The 19,006-nt window shown below is 42.3% G+C and overlaps 1 protein-coding gene across 1 annotated transcript in view; it reads left to right on the plus strand.

Annotated features, from left to right (window-relative positions):
• Nucleotides 1–19,006, plus strand: part of ankrd13c (ankyrin repeat domain 13C) — a 143,931-nt gene that overhangs the window by 4,426 nt on the left and 120,499 nt on the right. Inside the window, exon 2 of the mRNA XM_070886980.1 lies at nt 8,061–8,102. Within this exon, the coding sequence (XP_070743081.1) occupies nt 8,061–8,102 (42 nt within the window). The remainder of the gene's footprint in view (nt 1–8,060; nt 8,103–19,006) is intronic.

Consider the following 19,006-nt stretch of genomic DNA (forward strand, 5'->3'; position numbering starts at 1 on the left):
CCATTAACATGTACCCACAAACTCTAAATCGGGCAGTGCCACATCTTCAAGTGCCTAAAAGCATGCTGTTATTTCCAAAGTGAAGAGACAACATTTTGCTGTCCCTACTATTTTAATCACCGACCAGATGATCTTAATTTAAAAATTGCTATTTTAGACTTGTTTGATGTTGAAATCGATATACAGTAGTTATGGAAATAACAAAATGAATTATGTTCTATCTGACTGCTTGCCCTTCTATATTAAATTAAATTAAATAAAAGGAGAAGCAGCAGTGGTCAGTCAATGGGCAAACAGCTTTGAGCAGATGAAGAGCAGGAAAACAAAGTCATACTAAAATTGGTAATCGCGGTACCTCTTAAACTAGGAATCATGTTCGTGTTGTCCTTCGGCTTTTGTCACATTTCTGCACTAAAACTATTGGAAGAAGCTCCCTACAGGTACTAAACAACCTGCAAACGGCAGACTTTTAATAATCAGTTATAAGTGGAATGATTTGAAGGAGAAGTTATTGTTCTCACCCATCTAACATGGTCCTGAAGGTGGGACGAGTCCGATCCGGCTCTCTGCTCCATCCCGTTAGCCCCTGCTCAGGGATCCATTGCCCTTTGACCAGCGCCATTGCCATAGAGTCCAGTTTGAGAACCACTGCGCGGGCCAGATAGAATTGGCAGGCCGGTATGGCCCCCTGGGCCGTATTTGGTCCAGCACTGAGTTAGACCCTTGGACCCCACCCCAATGTTGCTAATTCCGTGTCCCTGATAGTACTACTTTGCACTACCTCTGATTCACTGATGACCACCTGGGAGATCTACTAATGTGCTTATAAAGCTCTTGCTATTTCTCTTTGTATTGACCACTATTATCTTTCATATTTTGTGGTCTTCATAATCACGTTTTTTGCTTTGCTCTCATTTTTTTTATTTTTCCATCTCCTCTAATTGTATGCATTTTGAAACCTAATTTTTGCTCTCTCTATCCATAAGACTGGCTTTATTCAGTCCGAATATTTTTAACCTGCACTTTAATCATTTAAATATTTCCGCCTGTTGATAAAATGCTTGATGTTTTCGCAACCAATAAGACTGGGCTAGGTCACCAGACATTCCATCAAAATTGGATCATTTTCATTGCAGCACTTTTATTGTTTACTCCTTTTTTTAATATCTCTTTTGAACGTGAATCTAATTAGGAAAAGTGATCCATCCGTGGCTAACTAAAGAAGTTAAGGATGGCATTAGATTCAAAGAAGTTTATAATGTTGCGAAGAATAGTAGTAAGCTTGAGGATTGGGAGAGTTTCAGGAACCAACAAAGGATGACCAAAAAATTGATAAAAGGAAAGAATAGAATGAGAGAAAGCTAGCAATAAATATATAAATAGTTTAAGAGCTTCTACAGTATTTCAAAAGGAAGAGAGTGGCAAAACTAAACGTTGGTCCCTTAGAGGCTGAGACAGCAGAAATTATTATGGGGAATAAGGAAATGGCAGAATCGTAAAACAAATATTTTGTATCTGTCTTCACAGTAGAAGACACACAAAACATACCAAAAATGGTGGTGGGAGTGAATGTGGTAGATAGGGTGCCAATCAAGTGGGCTGCTTTGTCCTGGATGGTGTCTAGATTCTTGTGTTGTTGCAGCTGCACTCATTCACACAAGTGGAGAGTATTCCATTACACTCCTGACTTGTGCCTTGTAGATGGTGGAAAGGCTTTGGCGAGTCAGAATGTGAGACACTTGCTGCAGGATACCCAGCCTCTGATTCGCTCTTGTTGCCACAACATTAATGTGGCTGGTCCAATTAAGTTTCTGGTCAATGGTGACCCCAGGATATTAATGGTGGGGGATTTGGCGATGGTAATGCAGTTGAATATCAAGGGGAGAGAGGTGGTTAGACTCCCGCTTGTTGGAGATGGTCATTGCCTGGCACTTGCATGTCATGAATGTTACTTGCCACTTATCAGCCCAAATCTGAATGTCGTCCAGGTCTTGCTGCATGCGGGCATGGACTGCTACATTTTCTGAGGAGTTGCGAATGGAACTGAACACTGTGCGATCATCAGCGAACATCCCCAGTTCTGACCACCTAATGGAATCCTGGGGCTTTGATGATTGACCTCCACAACTACAACCATCTTCCTTTGTGCTAGGTATAATTCCATCCAGTGGAGAGTTCTCTCCCTGATTCCCATTGACTTCAGTTTTGCTCGGGCTCCTTGATATTATACTTCGTCAAATGCTGCCTCACTTCTGGAAATCAGCTCTTTTGTCCATGTTTGGACTAAGGCTGTAATGAGGTCTGGAGCCGAGTGGTCCTGACTGAACCCAAACTAGGCATCGGTGAGCAGGTTATTGGTGAGTAGATGCCGCTTGATAGCACTGTCGACGACACCTTCCATCACTTTGTTGATGATTGAGAGTAGGCTGATGGGGCGGTAATTTGTCCTGCTTTTTATGGACAGGACATAACCTGGGCAGTTTTCCACACTGTCTGGTAGATGCCAGTGTGTAGCTGGACTGGAACAGCCAGGCTAGGGGTGTGGCAAGTTCTGGAGTACAAGCCTTCAGCACATCAGCTGGGATGTTGTCTGGGCCCAAAGCCTTTGCTGTGCTCAGCCGTTTCTTGATATCCGGTGGAGTGAATCGAATTGGCTGAAGACTAGCTTCTGTGATGCTGGGGACCTCGGTAGGGTGCCGATATGGATCATCCACTTGGCACTTCTGGCTGAAGATGGTTGCATATGCTTCGACCTTGTCTTTTGCCCTTGTGTGCTGGCCTCTCCTCCTGTTAGTTGTTTAATTGTCCTCCACCATTCACGACTGGATGTGGCAGGACTGACTAGCATTGATCTGATCCGTTAATTGTGGGTTCACTTAGCTCTGTTTATAGCCTGCTGTTTAGCATGCATGTAGTCCTATGTTGTAGCTTCCCCAGGTTGGTACCTCATTTTTAGGTATGCCTGGTGCTGCTTCTGGTGTGCTTTTCTGCATTCTTCATTGAACCAGGGTTAGTCCCCTGACTTGATGGTAATGGTAGAGTGAGGGATATGTGGGTCTTGAGTTTACAGATTGTGATGGAATACAATTCTGCTGCTGCTGATGGCCCACAGTGCCTCATGAATGCCAAATTTTGAGCTGCTGGATCTGTTCTGAATGTATCTCCTTTAGAACAGCGGCAGTGCCACACAACATGATGGAGGGTGTCTTCAGAGTGAAGATGGGACTTTGTCTGTGTGGTGATCAATGCTGTTGTGGACAGATGCATCTGCATCAGGTCGATTGGTGAGGGCGAGGTCACCACCTGCTGCTTGTACAAGCAACTATGTTCTTCGGGTCTTGGTCAGTAGTGGTGCTACCTAGCCACTCTTGGTGATGGACATTGCAGTCCCCCACCCAGAGTACATTCTGTGCCCTTGATGCTTCTCTCAAGTGGTGTTCAACATGGAGGAGTATTGATTCATCAGCTGAGGGAGGGCGGTAGGTGGTAATCAGCAGGTGGTTTCCTTGCCCCTGCTTGATCTGAAGCTATGAGACTTCATGGAATCCGGACTCGATGTTGAGGGCTCTCAGGACCACTGCCTCCCGACTGAGCTGTCACCTTGGGTGGGTTGTCCTACTGTTGAGACATGATGGTGATGGAGGAGTCTGGGAGATTGGCTGAAAGGTATGATTCTGTGAGTATGACTGTCAAGCTGTTGGTTAATTAGTCTGAGGGATTGCACTCCCAAGTTTGGCATAAGTCCCCAGATGTTAGTGAGGAGGATTTTGCAGGGTCGGCTGGGCTGAGTGTGTCGTTGTCGTCTCCGAAAGCTGGTGCCGAGGTCGATACCGGGTAAATTTTTACTGATTTAAAAAAAAACTTTTCACCCATTTTGTTTACGAACCACACAATTGACCTTAAATTGCACTTTTTCGCCCAGAATGGGGGTGCAAGGCCCATGTTTTTCGCTCTGTGGATTTTTTTATTTTTTGGGGCAAAGAGGCGTTGGAGCTGAATTTTGTGGTCAATCGTGTCAAAGGCTGCAGACAGGTACAGAATGACGAGGAGGGCCAGATTACCTTTGTCGCAGTCAATTAAGATTTAATTTGTGGCCTTGGTTAGAGCAGTTTCTGTACTGTGGCAGGGGTCGAAGCCTGATTTGGAGCGATTCAAACAAGGAGTTCTGGGAAAGATGGGCACGGATTTGGGAGGCAACAACACGTTTAAGAACTTTGGAGAGAAAAGGGAAGTTGGAGATGGGGTGATAGTTTGCAGGGATGGAGGGGTAAAGGGTTGTTTTTTTGAGGAGGGGTGGGACAGCAGATTTGAAGGAAAGGTGGAAAATACCAGAGGAGAGAGAACCATATATGCTAACATAGAGCCAGAAAGGCAAGTTGGGTTGTCAGCAATTTAGTAGGAATAGGGTCGAAAAAACAGGCGGCTGGTCCCATTGACAAGATAAGCTTTGAAAGGGCAAGACGGGAGATAGATGTGAAATATGCAAATTTAGGGTTCGGGCAGGGGGAAAGCTGAGAGGAAGTAAGGTCTGGTAAGCTAGGAAAAGGGAGGGAATTGAAAGCAGAGTTGGAGATCTTTTTAACAAAGAAGTCCATGAGGTCTTCACATTTATTGTTGGAGGTAAGGGAGGAGGAGGAGGTGGCGGGAGGGTGGTTCGAAAAGACTGTTGGTGGTAGAGAAGAGAGCCTGGTGTTATTTTTGGTGTCCTGGATGATCTTGGAAAAGTGGGCAATTTTAATGATGGAGAGCAGGACCTGGTAGTGCTGTATATGATCTAGCCAAATCTGGTGATGGATGATTAGACCACTTAGCCGCCAAAGATGTTCAAGTAAGCGTCCCTTGGACTTAAGATAGCGGAGATAAGGGGTATACCAGGAACGACGACTAGGGTGAGAGAGTGTAATGATTTTAGTGGGGACAAGAGCATCAAAGGTGGTGGAGTGGGTGTGATTTTAGTAAGTCAGTAGCTGCAGAGATGCCATAGAGAATAGTAGGCCAAAGGCTAGATAGTTGGGAATTAGAAATACAGGTATAACATCCCGAAACCTCAGGACCGAGGCCATTTCGTGTTTTTCTGGATTTCGGAGAAGAAATCCACCGTCCTGAATCCAAAAACCCCTGGACCGAGTTTCAGGGATTTCCGGATTTTGGAGAAGAAATCTGACATCCCGAATTCGGAAAACCCTGGGCCGAGTTTTGGGGATTTCCGGATTTCGGAGCATTGAATCCGGCAACCTCAAGGCCGCGCTGGGCTGCGTATTTTTATTTTTTATTCCTGCTTGGAATAAGGTATGTACAGTTTAAAAGTCCGGTTTTCGGGAAATATTTCTGGATTCTGGACAACGACTCTTGTCCAGTCAATGACCACAATGTCCGGTTTTCGGACAATTACGGTTTTTAGAACTCCGTATTTTGGACGTTCTCCTTGTACAGTGGTATGGGACTTGAGGGATAATTTTTTTTTCCAGGGGTGGATATGAAAAGAAGTGGATTTAGGAAAGGGAACATGGGTAGAGAATGATATAAGGAAATGGGCGGAAATTGCCTTATCGGTGATGGTTACAGAGGGTATAGTGAGGCCATGTGAGATGATCAGATCGAGGGGGTGGCTGTGTATATAGGTGGAGGAGTTGAGATTAAGGGAGGTAAGAAGGACAGTGAACTCTGAGGAGAGGGAGGTTGAAATCACTGAGGATGAGAAGTCACTCGGTGCAGAGGGAGCAAAGTAGAGAAGATACCCCATTGAGAAAATTGGGGCCGGATTTTCGGCATGTTTGCGACCGTGTTTTCGGCGCGATTTGACCCTCCACGGTGAAAGTCCTAGGGTACCTGTTTGCGGCGACGCTTTCAAGTACCATTTGAGGAGAGGTGCGCTGACATGCAACGACTCTGATTGCATTTGCGTCTGAGTTTCGGCACTCTCCTGACCTGTACGCCGCACCCAGAATAGCGACAGGTCAAACCTGTATCTGCAGCCTTGCCAGCAGCGGTAAGTATGAAAACCTGCAAAAAAAAGTAAGTTAAAGTTCTTTGATTTTTAAAGTTTTTTTGCAGCGATTACTTAGTTAAGAGTCTTGTAAATGTTTTGTGGAATTTTCTTCCCTTCCCAAGGCCTCTCTTGCAGCGCTCCCAGCCCCGGACTAAAGTTGTCAAAACTCGCAGTTTGTGCAACGCCTCCCTTAGCGATGTGCCGCTGGCGCAGATGTAAAGGCTGAAAGTTCGGGCTAAAAACCCCGAAAACTGAAAATCTGGCCCCAATAGGTGTGGCTTTTGGGTGAGCGGTACAGAATAAGGATTTTGAGATGTGAGGAATGGAACAAGGTGAGATGCTCAAAGGAGGTAAATTGCTGGAGGATGGATGGGGATGGAGAAGGAGGATAGTTGTTGAAGAAAAGGACCTAGTAATGGTCTTTTCCAGGATGATTTGGAACAGTAGGCAGATCTGTCAATGACTCTGTCATTTGTGTGCCAGATGTGCTAAAACTTGGACCCTTTTGATTTAGCAGACCAGAGGGAGCATTAGATATGGGAGATAGTGATTGCTTTCCTGGAAATGCCGAATGGTATAGTAAGTTGATGACAGCAGAAGTGTCATGGTGGGTGGAGAGCAATGTTCCCTGTGAGCTGCGCTTTGTTCTGCGCTGCCTGTTTCTTTTAAATTTCTGCACGTGCTTGGGATTTCCAATGTGTAAGCCCATGAACGGCCTGCACAGGATTATTTAGATTATTGCGCACCTTAGCGGGAACACTGGAGGATAGCCAAAGGACAGGTGTTAGAAAGAAAAGTAGCGAGGTGACTATTAATTTTTTTTAATTCCATGGAAAAATTGCAAGGTTATTGGGATTGGATTAGGATAGGGGAATATGGTGGTTAAGGGAGACGGGGAAGTGCTCAGAGATGGTCTTATTGTTGATGAGGATATCTGATGCAGAGAGGTCATGAGATCAAGATAGTGGATATAGGTAGGGGATTTTATGAGATTAAGTGAGGATAACAATAACACAGATGACCAAAAGCTTGGTTAAAAATGTTGGGGTTTAAGGAGTGTCTTAAAGGAGGAAAGAGAGAGACTCAGATTTAGGGAATTAATTCCAGAGCTATGTCCTTAATACATGTGAAGGCATGATTGCCAATGTTGGGGCGAAGGAAGTCAGAGATGCACAAGAAGCCATAATTGCAGAATTCTCGGAGAGTTGTAGGGCTGGAGGAGGTCATTGAGGGATTTGAACAGTGAGAATTTAAAGTCTAGGTGTACGGGTACCAGAGTCTAGAGTAGTTCAGTGAGCATATGGGTGATGGATGAATAGGACTTGGTGCGAGGTAGGATACGAGCAGCAGAGTTTTGGATGAGCTCAAGTTTATGTAGAGCCGAAAAGAGGGGGTGTGAGAATTTAGGTTTAGATTGAAGTTGTTGAAAGTAGTTGCTCAATGTTAAAGCAAAAAAAGAGAAAGGGGAAAATTAGCCTGGGGCTTCGGAGAATGGTAAACAACAATTTTAATGCAAAGTGGAAGGTATGGAACAGATTGGTGCTTCAGGAATAGGAGTAGAAGCCAAGGGGTGATTTTGGCTAAACTGCTGCCATGAAAATTTGGTCTATCTCTTGTTAATTGTCATTGAGGATGACATTATCATCAGCCAAATTTTTTTAAGTGCCCTTTTTTCAAAGGGGCACAAACCAACCTCAAATTATACTTTTTAATCAAATCAAAATGTTGTTGCCATGTCTGTTATGCACTCCTGTCCCTTCGGTTCCCACCAGTCACGGAAGGCCTCCAGCATACTGGCGGACACCACATGCTCCCTCTGCAGGGGCACCCGGCACTGTAGCCATAGAAAGGGCATTAAAGCACTAATGGGGTACCCAAACTGCAAACTGTACTGTGGCTGCAGCCTGACCATTGTCTTGTACAAATTCATTGTAACTTCTTTGCTCTTGCACTCTATGCTGCTATTTATGAAACCCAAAATGCTGCAGTAAATTTTACTGATGCAAGTAATGATACAAATTACACTGACAGAAATTGTGTACATCTCAGTTTACATATTTTATCTTTTCAGGAAATACACCGTTACACCTTGCTGTGATGCTGGGGCACAAAGGTGAGTACTTTTTTTCTGGCATCGCTAAAAGTTGTGCATTTCACTTAATTGTGGTTATTCCTCTCTTTACTGTATTGTAGAATGTTTATCTGTACAATGTGGATTGCTACTTGTAGTACTGTCAAATGTATTAATTGTCAACATCTTCACCGTACGAAAGCATGGGTCTTGCACTAAACATCCGTAAGACAAAGGTCCTCCACCAACCTGACCCCGCCACACAGCACTGCCCCCCCAGTCATCAATATCCACGGCATGGCCCTGGACAAGGTGGATCACTTTCCATACCTTGGGAGCCTATTATCAGCAAGGGCAGACGTTGACAACGAGATTCAACACCGCCTCCAGTGCACCAGCGCAGCCTTCGGCCACCTGAGGAAAAGAGTGTTCGAAGATCAGACCCTCAAATCTGCCACCAAGCTCATGGTCTACAGGGCTGTAATGATACCCACACTCCTGTATGGCTCAGAGACATGTACCATGTAAAGTAGATACCTCAAATCACAAGAGAAATACCACCAACGATGTCTCCGCAAGATCCTGCAAATCCCCTGGGAGAACAGACGCACCAACGTTAGTGTCCTCGATCAGGCCAATACCCCTAGCATCGAAGCACTGACCACACTCGACCAACTCCATTGGGCGGGCCACATTTTTCGCATGCCTGACACAAGACTCTCAAAGCAAACGTTCTACTCGGAACTCCTTCACGGCAAGCAAGCCCAAGGTGGGCAGAGGAAACATTGCAAGGACACCCTCAAAGCCTCCTTGATAAAATGCAACATTCCCACCGACACCTGGGAGTCCCTGGCCAAAGACTACCCGAAGTGGAGGAAGAGCATCCGGGAGGGCGCTAAGCACCTCGAGTCTCAACGCCGAGAGCATGCAGAAACCAAGCGCAGGCAGCGGAAGGAGTGTGTAGCAAACCAGCCCCACCCACCCTCTCCAACGACTGTCTGTTCCACCTGTGATAGAGACTGTAATTCCCGTATTGGACTGTTCACTCACCTAAGAACTCGCTTTTAGAGTGGGGACAAGTCTTCCTCGATCTCGAGGGACTGCCTATGATGATGATGATGATTGTCACGTTGATCTCGATGTTGTTTATCGACAGAATTTTTTAATTTAAAAATTGGAATTGAGCACGCTTTGATTGAACTTGCCTTGAAAAGCTCAGGCCATCAACTAACTTAAAATTTCAGTTAGAACCTAAATAAACTTATAATTTCTTTTGGTTTCTTCTACTTGATTCCACTTTAAGTTATAACTTAAATAGTTATCAACTTATTTACTTAAACTGATATGGAAGTAAAATGACTGTCTTTGTCTTTGATTCTTGTGGAATGTGATTCTCTGATCTGATTGAATACAATATGGGAGGGAATCAGAAATCAAATTGGATGCTATATTAATGTAGGCACAAAAATGTAATGTAAAATACAGTGCCTCACCCTGGATTCTATTTTCAGAGTTCTGCATAGCTTATATACAGTGCACATGATATACATTGCAGTTCTAGTATATCATGTATTAACATGTTGCTACCACAGGAAAATATGAAGTCAATCTCTTGTGGTAGTACTCACTCAATCAAGATGCACTGCTTTTGAGTACAGTACATACCATGTAACACACAATCTATTATTCTGCTGCTTAAGTGCAGCAAAAGTAACTAGGTGTGTTCCTTAAAATTACACATGTAACTGCTGTGATTTACAATAGTGAATTTTCTGCAGCATTGATAACTTATTTAAAAAGTGTTGTTCCAAAGGGTGGGGGTGTGGAATGTGTACATGTGCAAGGAAAGAATTTTGAATCAAACCTATAGAAATGCTGCCTAGAGACAGTAAGGCAAGTGGTTTTTGTGAAGTAATTCATTTTTTTTCCTTGCTTACTACAACTAAATTAGTAGATTTCACCATTGGATAATTAAATCTTTGTGAACCACAGCTGTTCTTTAATTTCTACTGAAATTTCAAAACAATAGATGCTATAATTACTCTCCTTTGTGTGTCATTTAGTCACTCATTGAGGTAAACGAAAACATGTGAAAAGACCTTTCCTGCAATACCCTACCTCCAGTTTTTCTTGAAGATATTGCAACATGTCTTAATACAGTTATACAATGCCTTGGTGAGACCGTACTTGGAGTATTGTGTGCAGTTTTGGTCTCCTTACCTAAAGAAAGGATATAGTTACCATAGAGGGAGTGCAGAGAAGGTTCATCAAACTGATTCCTGGACTGTCGTATGAGGAAAGATTGGGTCGACTAGGTCTGTATTCACTCGAGTTTAGAAGAATGAGAGGTTCATCAAACTGATTCCTGGACTGTCGTATGAGGAAAGATTGGGTCGACTAGGTCTGTATTCACTCGAGTTTAGAAGAATGAGAGGGGATCTCATTGAAACATATAAAATTCTGACTGGGTTGAATAGACTGGATGTAGGGAGCATGTTTCCCCTGGCTGGGAAGTCTCGAACAAGGTATCACAGTCTCAGGATACGAGGTAGGACATTTAGGACCAAGATGAGGAGAAATTTTTTCCCTCGGAGGGTGGTGAACCTGTGGAATTCTCTACCACAGAAGGCTGTGGAGGTCAAGTCACTGAATATATTTAAGAGGGAGATAGATAGATTTCTAGAAACAAAAGACATCGAGAGTAATGGGGACAAAGTGGGAATATGGTGTTGAGATAGAGGATCCGCCATGATCATATTGAATGGCAGTGCAGATTCGAATGGCCTATTACTACTATTTTCTATGCTTGGGCTTCCTTTAAAATTGTTTTGAAATACAATCTCATTACTGCTATAGCTTGAGCAAAGACCATGATGTTGCGCTGAGAATCATACTGATGTAGGCTGGGAGATTATGCACATCCAACCTGATGCAATCTGGTCCCCATTTTATGAAGTCATAAAATAGAAGCGTAGACTGATGCAGCATAGGAGGCCATTCGGCCTGCTGTGCCTGTGCCATCCAATTTGTCCCATTTCCCTGCCTTTTCCCCATAGCCTTGCAAATTTTTCCATTTCTGGTAGTGAAGTAGAGCTGGGTGTCAGCAGCGTACATGTGGAAACTAAGGCTGTGTTTTCGGATGATGTCACCAGGGGCCAATGGTAGATCTTTGGGGGACACCAGAGATAATTATGTGCGAGCGTGAAGAGAAGCCATTGCAGGTGATTCTTTGGCTACGATTAGATAGATAAGAATGGAACCAGGCGAATGCTAGATGATGGCTGAATGGCATTGGAAGAGGAGGATGGAGTCATAAAGGGTTGTTTTTTTAAGGAGAGGGGTGATGACGGCAGATTTGAAGGAGAGGGGACAGTACCTGAGGAGAGAACACCGTTAACATCAGCTAACATGGGGGCCAAGAAAGAAAGCTGGGTGGTCAGCAGTTTAGTGGGAATAGGGTTGAGGGAGAAGGAAGTAGGTGTCATGGACAAGATCAGCTCAGAGGACACGAGGGGAGATCAGAGAGAAACTGGAGAAAGATCCGAGGTTAGGGCAGTGGGGAACCTTGAGAGGAAGTTTGGCCTTGTGGGTTAGGGGAAGTGGCAGAGGCAGCTGATCAGATGGTCTCAATCTTCGTGCTAAAGAATTCCAGGATCTCCTCACATTTGTTGGAGGTGAAGGTTGAGATGAGTTTAAAACGACGATTTGCAGTAGAGAAAATAAGCCATGGGGTTATAGTGTGCAGTTTCGGCAGACGAGAGCAGGATCCGATAGTGCTTTATGTGGTCCAGCCAGTCCGTTCAAGTTGACGTCCCTTGGAGTGAAGATGAGGGCTGTACCAGGGTGAGAGAGAGTAATGGTTTTAATGGGGACTAGAGCATCAAAGCTGGTGGTGCGGGTGAGCAGATTGGTAGCAAAAATGTTGTGAATGGAGGGCCAAAGGCCGAACAGTTGGGATTTTGAAAGTGAAATTTATTTTTTTGAAACCTTTCAAATATCTCTCAACCTTCACTGCTCTGAGGAGAACAACCCCAATTCCTCTAGTCTATCCACGTAACTGAAGTCTTTCATCACTGGTATCATTTTAGTAAATCTCCTCTGCATCCTCTCCAAGGCCTTGACATCTTAAAGTGTGGTGCCCAGAATTAGACACAACACTCCAGCTGGGGCATAACCAATGTTTTATAAAGGTTTAGCATAACTCGCTTTTGTACTCTATGCCTTTATTTATAAATCTAAAGATCCTGTGTGTCTTTTTAACAGCCTTCTCAACTTATCTTACCACCTTTTAAAGACTTGTGTAAATACACCCCCAGATCTCCCTGTTCCTGCATTTCCTTTTTAAAATTGTACCATTTTAATTTATATTGCTTCTCATTGTTCCTACGAAAATGAATCACGTCACTCTTTTCTGCATTAAATTTGATCTGTCATGTATCTGCCCATTTCACCAATCTGTCTGTGTCCTCCTGAAGTCTGTTACTATCCTCTTCATTGTTTCCAAGTTTTGTGTTATCTGCAACCGTCTAAGTGATGGCAACTATACCCAAGTCCGGGTTATTAATATAAATCAAAAAGAGCAATGGTCCCAACACCGACTCCTGGGGGACACCACTGCGCACTTCCCCCTAGTCTGAAAAACAGCTGTTCTCCACTGCTCTCTGCTTTCTGTCCCGTAGCCAATTTTGTATCCATGTATCCACTGCCCCTTTAGTCCCATGTACGTCAATTATGTGGTACTTTTCAAATGCCTTTTGAAATTGCAGATAGCCAACATCAACTGCACTACCCTCATCTGCCCTCTCTGTTAGTTCATCAAAGAACTCAATCAAGTTAGTCAAACACTCTTTGCTTTGAACAAATCCGTACTGGTTTTCATTTATTAACGTATATTTTTCCAAGTGCCAAGTAATTTTGTCCCAGATTAAAATGTGTCAAAGTTTCCCCACTATCGCCGTTGGGCTGAATGGCCTGTCGTTGCTGGGTTTTAGCCCTCTTCCTTTTTTGAATAGAGGTGTGTAACATTTGCAATTCTCCAGTTCTCTGGCATCATTAAGGAGAACTGGAAGATTGTGGCCAGAGCATCTACAATTTCCACCCTTGTGACTTTTCTACTTTGAGTGCTGACCACCTTTTAAGTACCTCCTCTTTATCTATTTTTATCCCAAGTCATCTATTCTACACTCATTTTCATGTCATACTTTGGCAACGCACTTTGAGAAGTAGTGTTGGTTGTTCTGTAGTACAAGCCTAGGTTGTAGGAGATGCAAAACGGAGGCAGTACAGCACCCCCACTTGATGGAGGGTGTAATTAAAACTTGTCACGTTTACATGGGGAGTTTTCATTAATAAATTCCAACATTCATATTTATATAGACAAGGCAGACAGAAGAAGTGCATGCAGATGTAACCGTTTCTAATATATTAAAACAGTACAATGTGCCCAATGCTTTTTATTCATCACACTTCAGTTGGAACTAGCAAACAGAAAAGAAAACCACCAATTTAGATAAACTAGGAATGAAAAATGGGCAATTGGCAGCAGCTACAAAACAACCAAATTTTTCAAATTAAAAAAAAAAAAAAATCCTTTTGGCTGCCATCCTTGGTTTCTCTATTAATCTGAATGCTTATTGTTGGAAATAAGGTTTGCAATATAATAAATATTAACAATTGCTAAATTTACAAGACAGTGATTAAACTTGTCTCTGCCCTAATATAATGTTTCCCTCAGAGGCTGATGCTATGTGATTAGCCTGAGCTTCTGAGTTTGTGTAAGTTGTCAGACTCATCATTGTTCACAGAAGAGACTCCAGCTCGCAAGCCACAACTCCCAGCATGTGCATGGTGCGAACAGTTTCTGGATTATTTTGATGATTGACTGCAAGATTGGCCGTTCACAGAATGCTCCAGGACTTGCTGTTTGTAAACCTTGCCTCTTGGTGGAAAGTAGCTTGGAATGAACTTCAGTTCAGCTCCCTCCCCCAGTGAAGCCATTTTTTGGGACAGTGAAAGTAATCTGATTTTTTTTGTACAAAACACAAGATCAAGTAATTTATGATCTCTTCAACTTTGTTTAAGATAATCCTGAAAAATAAATGTAGTTACTATAAATATAAGTACTGTGTACATGTATGCAACATATTACAAATGAAACTTTAAACAATGCTGAATTTCAAAATATGTTTATATTTTGTAATCTAATCTAAATGCTATCTTATTTGTTTATAGTGAAAGTTCAAACAATGATTGTTTATATAAATGGGTTGCAAATTCTGGTAGGAATGTACCATTATTCAAATTTAGAGCAAAGTCCTCAATTTAAACTATTTTACCAAATGTTATGCTTAAATAAATTAAGTTCTGATGCAAATGAAAGATTAAATTCAAGTTTTACTGATTGGCCTTTGCTTGAAAAGTCACAGCCTAAACATACCAAGATGTCCCTCCTATTGCATGCAGAAATTTATTTATGTAAATGCAGCATTTGTGAACACAGTAAGTTACTTACTGCTGCACTCAACCAGCATCCCTGTATTGGATAAGGAAAATATAATTTTCCAGGAACCAACAAAGAAAAAACATTTTCCAACCTATTTCATTGGAGGTGTGTTCATCCCTTTTTTTTTTAAAGCAATGTGACACCTTTCTCGCTGAGTAGTGCCATGGGAGAACCAGTAATATGTGTGAATACGTATTGCGCATCCATATGATGTCAAGCCCCAGAGGACAACAGTTCAAAATAGTGGTCTGGCTTGCCACTTTCATTCATGAGACAGTAGGATAGTCGTCCTCTACTCCTGAGGGACTGCCTAAAAAGAAGCAGCTACCAATCCATGTTAAACCAGCATCACAAAGCCAAGCTCGAACAAATTACTCCCTCAACACTCGTAAAAAGTTGTACTTTAGTTTGAGAAATTCATTGAGGAAATTTTCCTTGCACACAATTGCTTCCAAGTTCTGAGCTAAAAGGTTTTCCACGACATGTCGACACATTCTCTGTTGGAGAGGTGCAGCAGGAGAGTGATGGTTTTCAGCTTGTACCTGTGAAATTACAATATGCAGAATGCACCATCACAATCAAGATTTTTAAAACTTACAATGATAAGGGCAGGCAGCAAGGGGAGGGGAATCATGAATGGAAGAAAGTTTAGTATTTTTCACTTGTATACAAATCAAGCTATTAAATAAAAATTGAGTTCATGCATTTGAGATTTAAAAACATTTTGTTGTCAAAGGGGGTTGAGATCTACACTGGGATGGGGGAGTGCAATCTTTGAGGCACTTTTTTTCTAAGCTCTGATATTGTGGCTAGATTCGGTTAGGCCTCCGCAGAGTATATTGAAATGTTCAAGATGTTGGCCATTGATGGGGGAGGGAGGAGGGGGAGGAGAAACCTCCCTGATGCAATGTTATACCAATGTTTGTTTCAGTAAGAACCACAAATCCATTGAGCAGCAAGGGGGAGAAAAATATCTATCAAATATCATGTAAAGAAATGAGAAGAGGGAGGGATGAGGGGGGAATTATTGCAAATCCACCATGGGAATTGGTTCAAAGAAAACACATGATAGAACCTGCTCCTTAAGAATAAAGAAAATACTCAACATTGATATGGCAGATCTACTCATTGCTATTTCTATCAGCAAATAACCCATTTTGGAGGTATGGCAAAGATAAATGAGTGGGACCTGAAGTGACCATTTGGTTCAATATTTTGAAAAGGATTCATGTGACCCAGAAAATTGATTTTAATTTTATATTCAGTACCAAACCATGCAGTGCATTTAGCTAATCATTGAAACTACTTTCTTGCAGTTTCTGGGTGTTCTTGCCTGCTTAGAGCCAATTGAAACCCAAGTGACTTGGTCACAGTTGGTAAATGTAATGCATGACTACTTCATGAAGTAATGTGCAAAGGAAGCCATGAGTGGCGGCGCTCACCTAGTATTTGTAAATGGGCCAAATATCATACAGTAAATTGAAGCTGTACTGTACCTCGGGGACAGTGAACACAGAATTATCAAGTTTCTGGGATCTAACTATATCAAAGATTAGGAATAAGATTTATAACTTTAAAAAGGCTAAAGCCAATGCGATGAGGAAGGAATTGGGAAATGGATGTTTGTCGAATTTCAGCTGAAGACAAATGGAAATTTTTTTTTTTAAAAGACATGCCTGAGTTCAACTAAACGAGCGTAATCCTTAATGGGTTAACAAACAAATTAAAAGTAAACTCGAGAAATTTACCTCTGCAATTCGGCAGGGAGAAAGAGGTTATTGGGATGAATACAGGATTATGCAAAAACAAGATAAATGGGTGGTTAGAACAAGAAGTAGGAGTAGGCCATTTGACCTCTTGAGCCTGTTCCACCATTTAATAAGATCATGGCTGTTCTGATCATGGACTCAGTTCCATTTTCCTGCCCGCTCCCTTATCGCTCAAAAATCTGTCTATCTCCGCCTTAAATATATTCAAAGACCCAGCCTCCACAGCTCTCTGTGGCAGTGAATTCCACAGATTTACAACCCTCAGAGGAAATTCCTCCTCATCTGTTTTAAATGGACGGCCCCTTATTCTGAAACTATGCCCCCTAATTTTAGTTTCCCCCATGAGTGGAAATCTACTCTCTGCATCCAGCTTGTCCTGCCCTTTCATTATCTTGTATGTTTCGATAAGATCACCTCTCATTCTTCTGAACTCCAATGAGTCTATACTCAACCTATCTAAATAAGTCAACCCCCTCATCTCCGGAATCAACCTACTGAACCTTCTCTGAACAGCCTCCAATGCAAGTATATCCTTCCTTTAAATACGGAGATCAAAACTGTACACAGTACTCCAGGTGTGGCCTTAACACTACCCTGTACAGTTGTAGCAGGAGCTCTGTGCTTTTATACTCTATCCCCCTTGCAATAAAGGCCAACATTCTATTAGCCTTCCTGATTACTTGCTGTACTTGCATACTAACTCTTTGTTTCATGCACAAGGTCCCTCTGTACTGAAGCACTTTGTAGTTTTTCTCCATTTAAATTATAATGTGCTTTTCTGTTTGTTTTTTCTGCCAAAGTGGATAACCTCACATTTTCCTATATTATACTCCATCTGCCAAATTTTTGCCCACTCACTTAGCCTGTCTATCTTTGCAGATTTTTTTGTGTTGTCCTCATCATTTGCTTTCCTACCCATCTTTGTGTCATCAGGAAACTTGGCTACATTACACTTGGTCCCTTCATCCAAGTTATTAATATAGATTGTAAATAGTTGAGGCCTCAGCACCGATCCCTGAGGCACCGATCCCTGAGACACCCCACTAGTTACTGTTTGCCAACCGGAAAATGACCCGTTTATCCCGACTCTGTTTTCTATTAGCCAATCTTCAATCCATGCTAATATATTACCCCCAACCCTGTGAACTTTTATCTTGTGCAGTAACCTTTTATGTGGCACCTTATCGAATGCCTCCTAGAAATCCAAATACACCACATCCACTAGTTTCCCCTTAGCCACCTTGCTCGTTACATCCTCGTACAACTCCAGCAAATTTGTCAATCATGATTTCCCTTTCATAAAACCATACTGACTCTGCTTGATTGAATTATGCTTTTCCAAATGTCCTGCTACTGCTTCCCTAATAATGGACTCCATTTTCCCAACGACAGATGTTAGGCTAACCGGTCTATAGTTTCCTGCTTTCTCTCTGCCTCCTTTTTTAAACGGGCGTTACATTTGCGGTTTTCCAATCTGCTGGGACCTCCCCAGAATCCAGGGAATTTTGGTAGATTGCAACCAATGCATCCACTATCTCTGCAGCCACTTCTTTAAGGACCCTAGGATGCAAGACATCAGGTTCAGGGGACTTGTCCACTTTTAATCCCATTATTTTACAGATTACTACTACTTTTTGTGATCGTTTTAAGTTTCTTCCTCCCTGTAGCCCCTTAATTATCCCCTATTGAAATGTTTTTAGTGTCTTCCACTGTGAAGGTCAATACAAGATATTTGTTCAAAGTCTCTGCCATTTCCTTGTTCCCCATTATTAATTCCCCAGTCTCATCCTCTAGGGGACTAACATTTACTTTAGCCACTCTCTCTTCTCTTTTATGTACCTGTAGAAACTCTGACTATCTGTTTTAATATTTTGTGCTAGCTTACTTTCTTCATCTATCTTCCCTCTCTTTATTAATTTTTTAGTCATTCTTTGCTGGCTTTTAAAAGTTTCCCAATCCTCTGGCCTCCCACTAGTCTTGACCACATTGTATGCCCTTGTTTTCAATTTGATACCATCCCTTATTTCCTTAGTTAGCCACGGATGGTTATCCCTTCTCTTACAGCCTATCCTTCTCATCGGGATTTATTTTTGTTGAGAGTTATGAAATAACTCCTTTAAATGTCTTCCACTGTTCATCAGCCGTCCCACTCTGTAATCTATTTTCCCAGTCCATTTTAGTCAACTCTACCTTCCTACCTTTGTAGTCTCCTTTATTTAAGCTTAGGACACTGGTTAAAGATCCAACTTTCTCACCTTACAACTGAATTTGAACTTCGACCATGTTATGGTTACTCATTCCTAGAGATCGTTTATTAATCCTGTCTCATTACACAGTACCAAATCTAAGATAGCCTGCTCCCTGGTTGGCTCCACAATGTAGTGTTCAAGGAAAATATCCCGGATACAGGGTTAGATGGGCTAAGGGGGATTTAGAAAAAGCATTCTGCAGAATGAAACCGTAACACAATTATTTCCGAGGGATGATAGCAAATGACACTAAAAGACGCAAATAGGCTTGAAACTGATGATCACAAGGTAGTAAATATTATGAATAATTACTTCCTTGAGATGTTCATGAGGGAAAACAAACGCTTAAAACATCTAAATCTCCAGCATTTGCTGGTATTTATCCCAAATAGTCGAGAGAGATTAGTGAGGAGATTTGTGACGTAA

Source organism: Pristiophorus japonicus, chromosome 8 (assembly GCF_044704955.1).
Source record: "Pristiophorus japonicus isolate sPriJap1 chromosome 8, sPriJap1.hap1, whole genome shotgun sequence".
In the NCBI taxonomy this organism is placed as follows: domain Eukaryota; kingdom Metazoa; phylum Chordata; class Chondrichthyes; family Pristiophoridae; genus Pristiophorus; species Pristiophorus japonicus.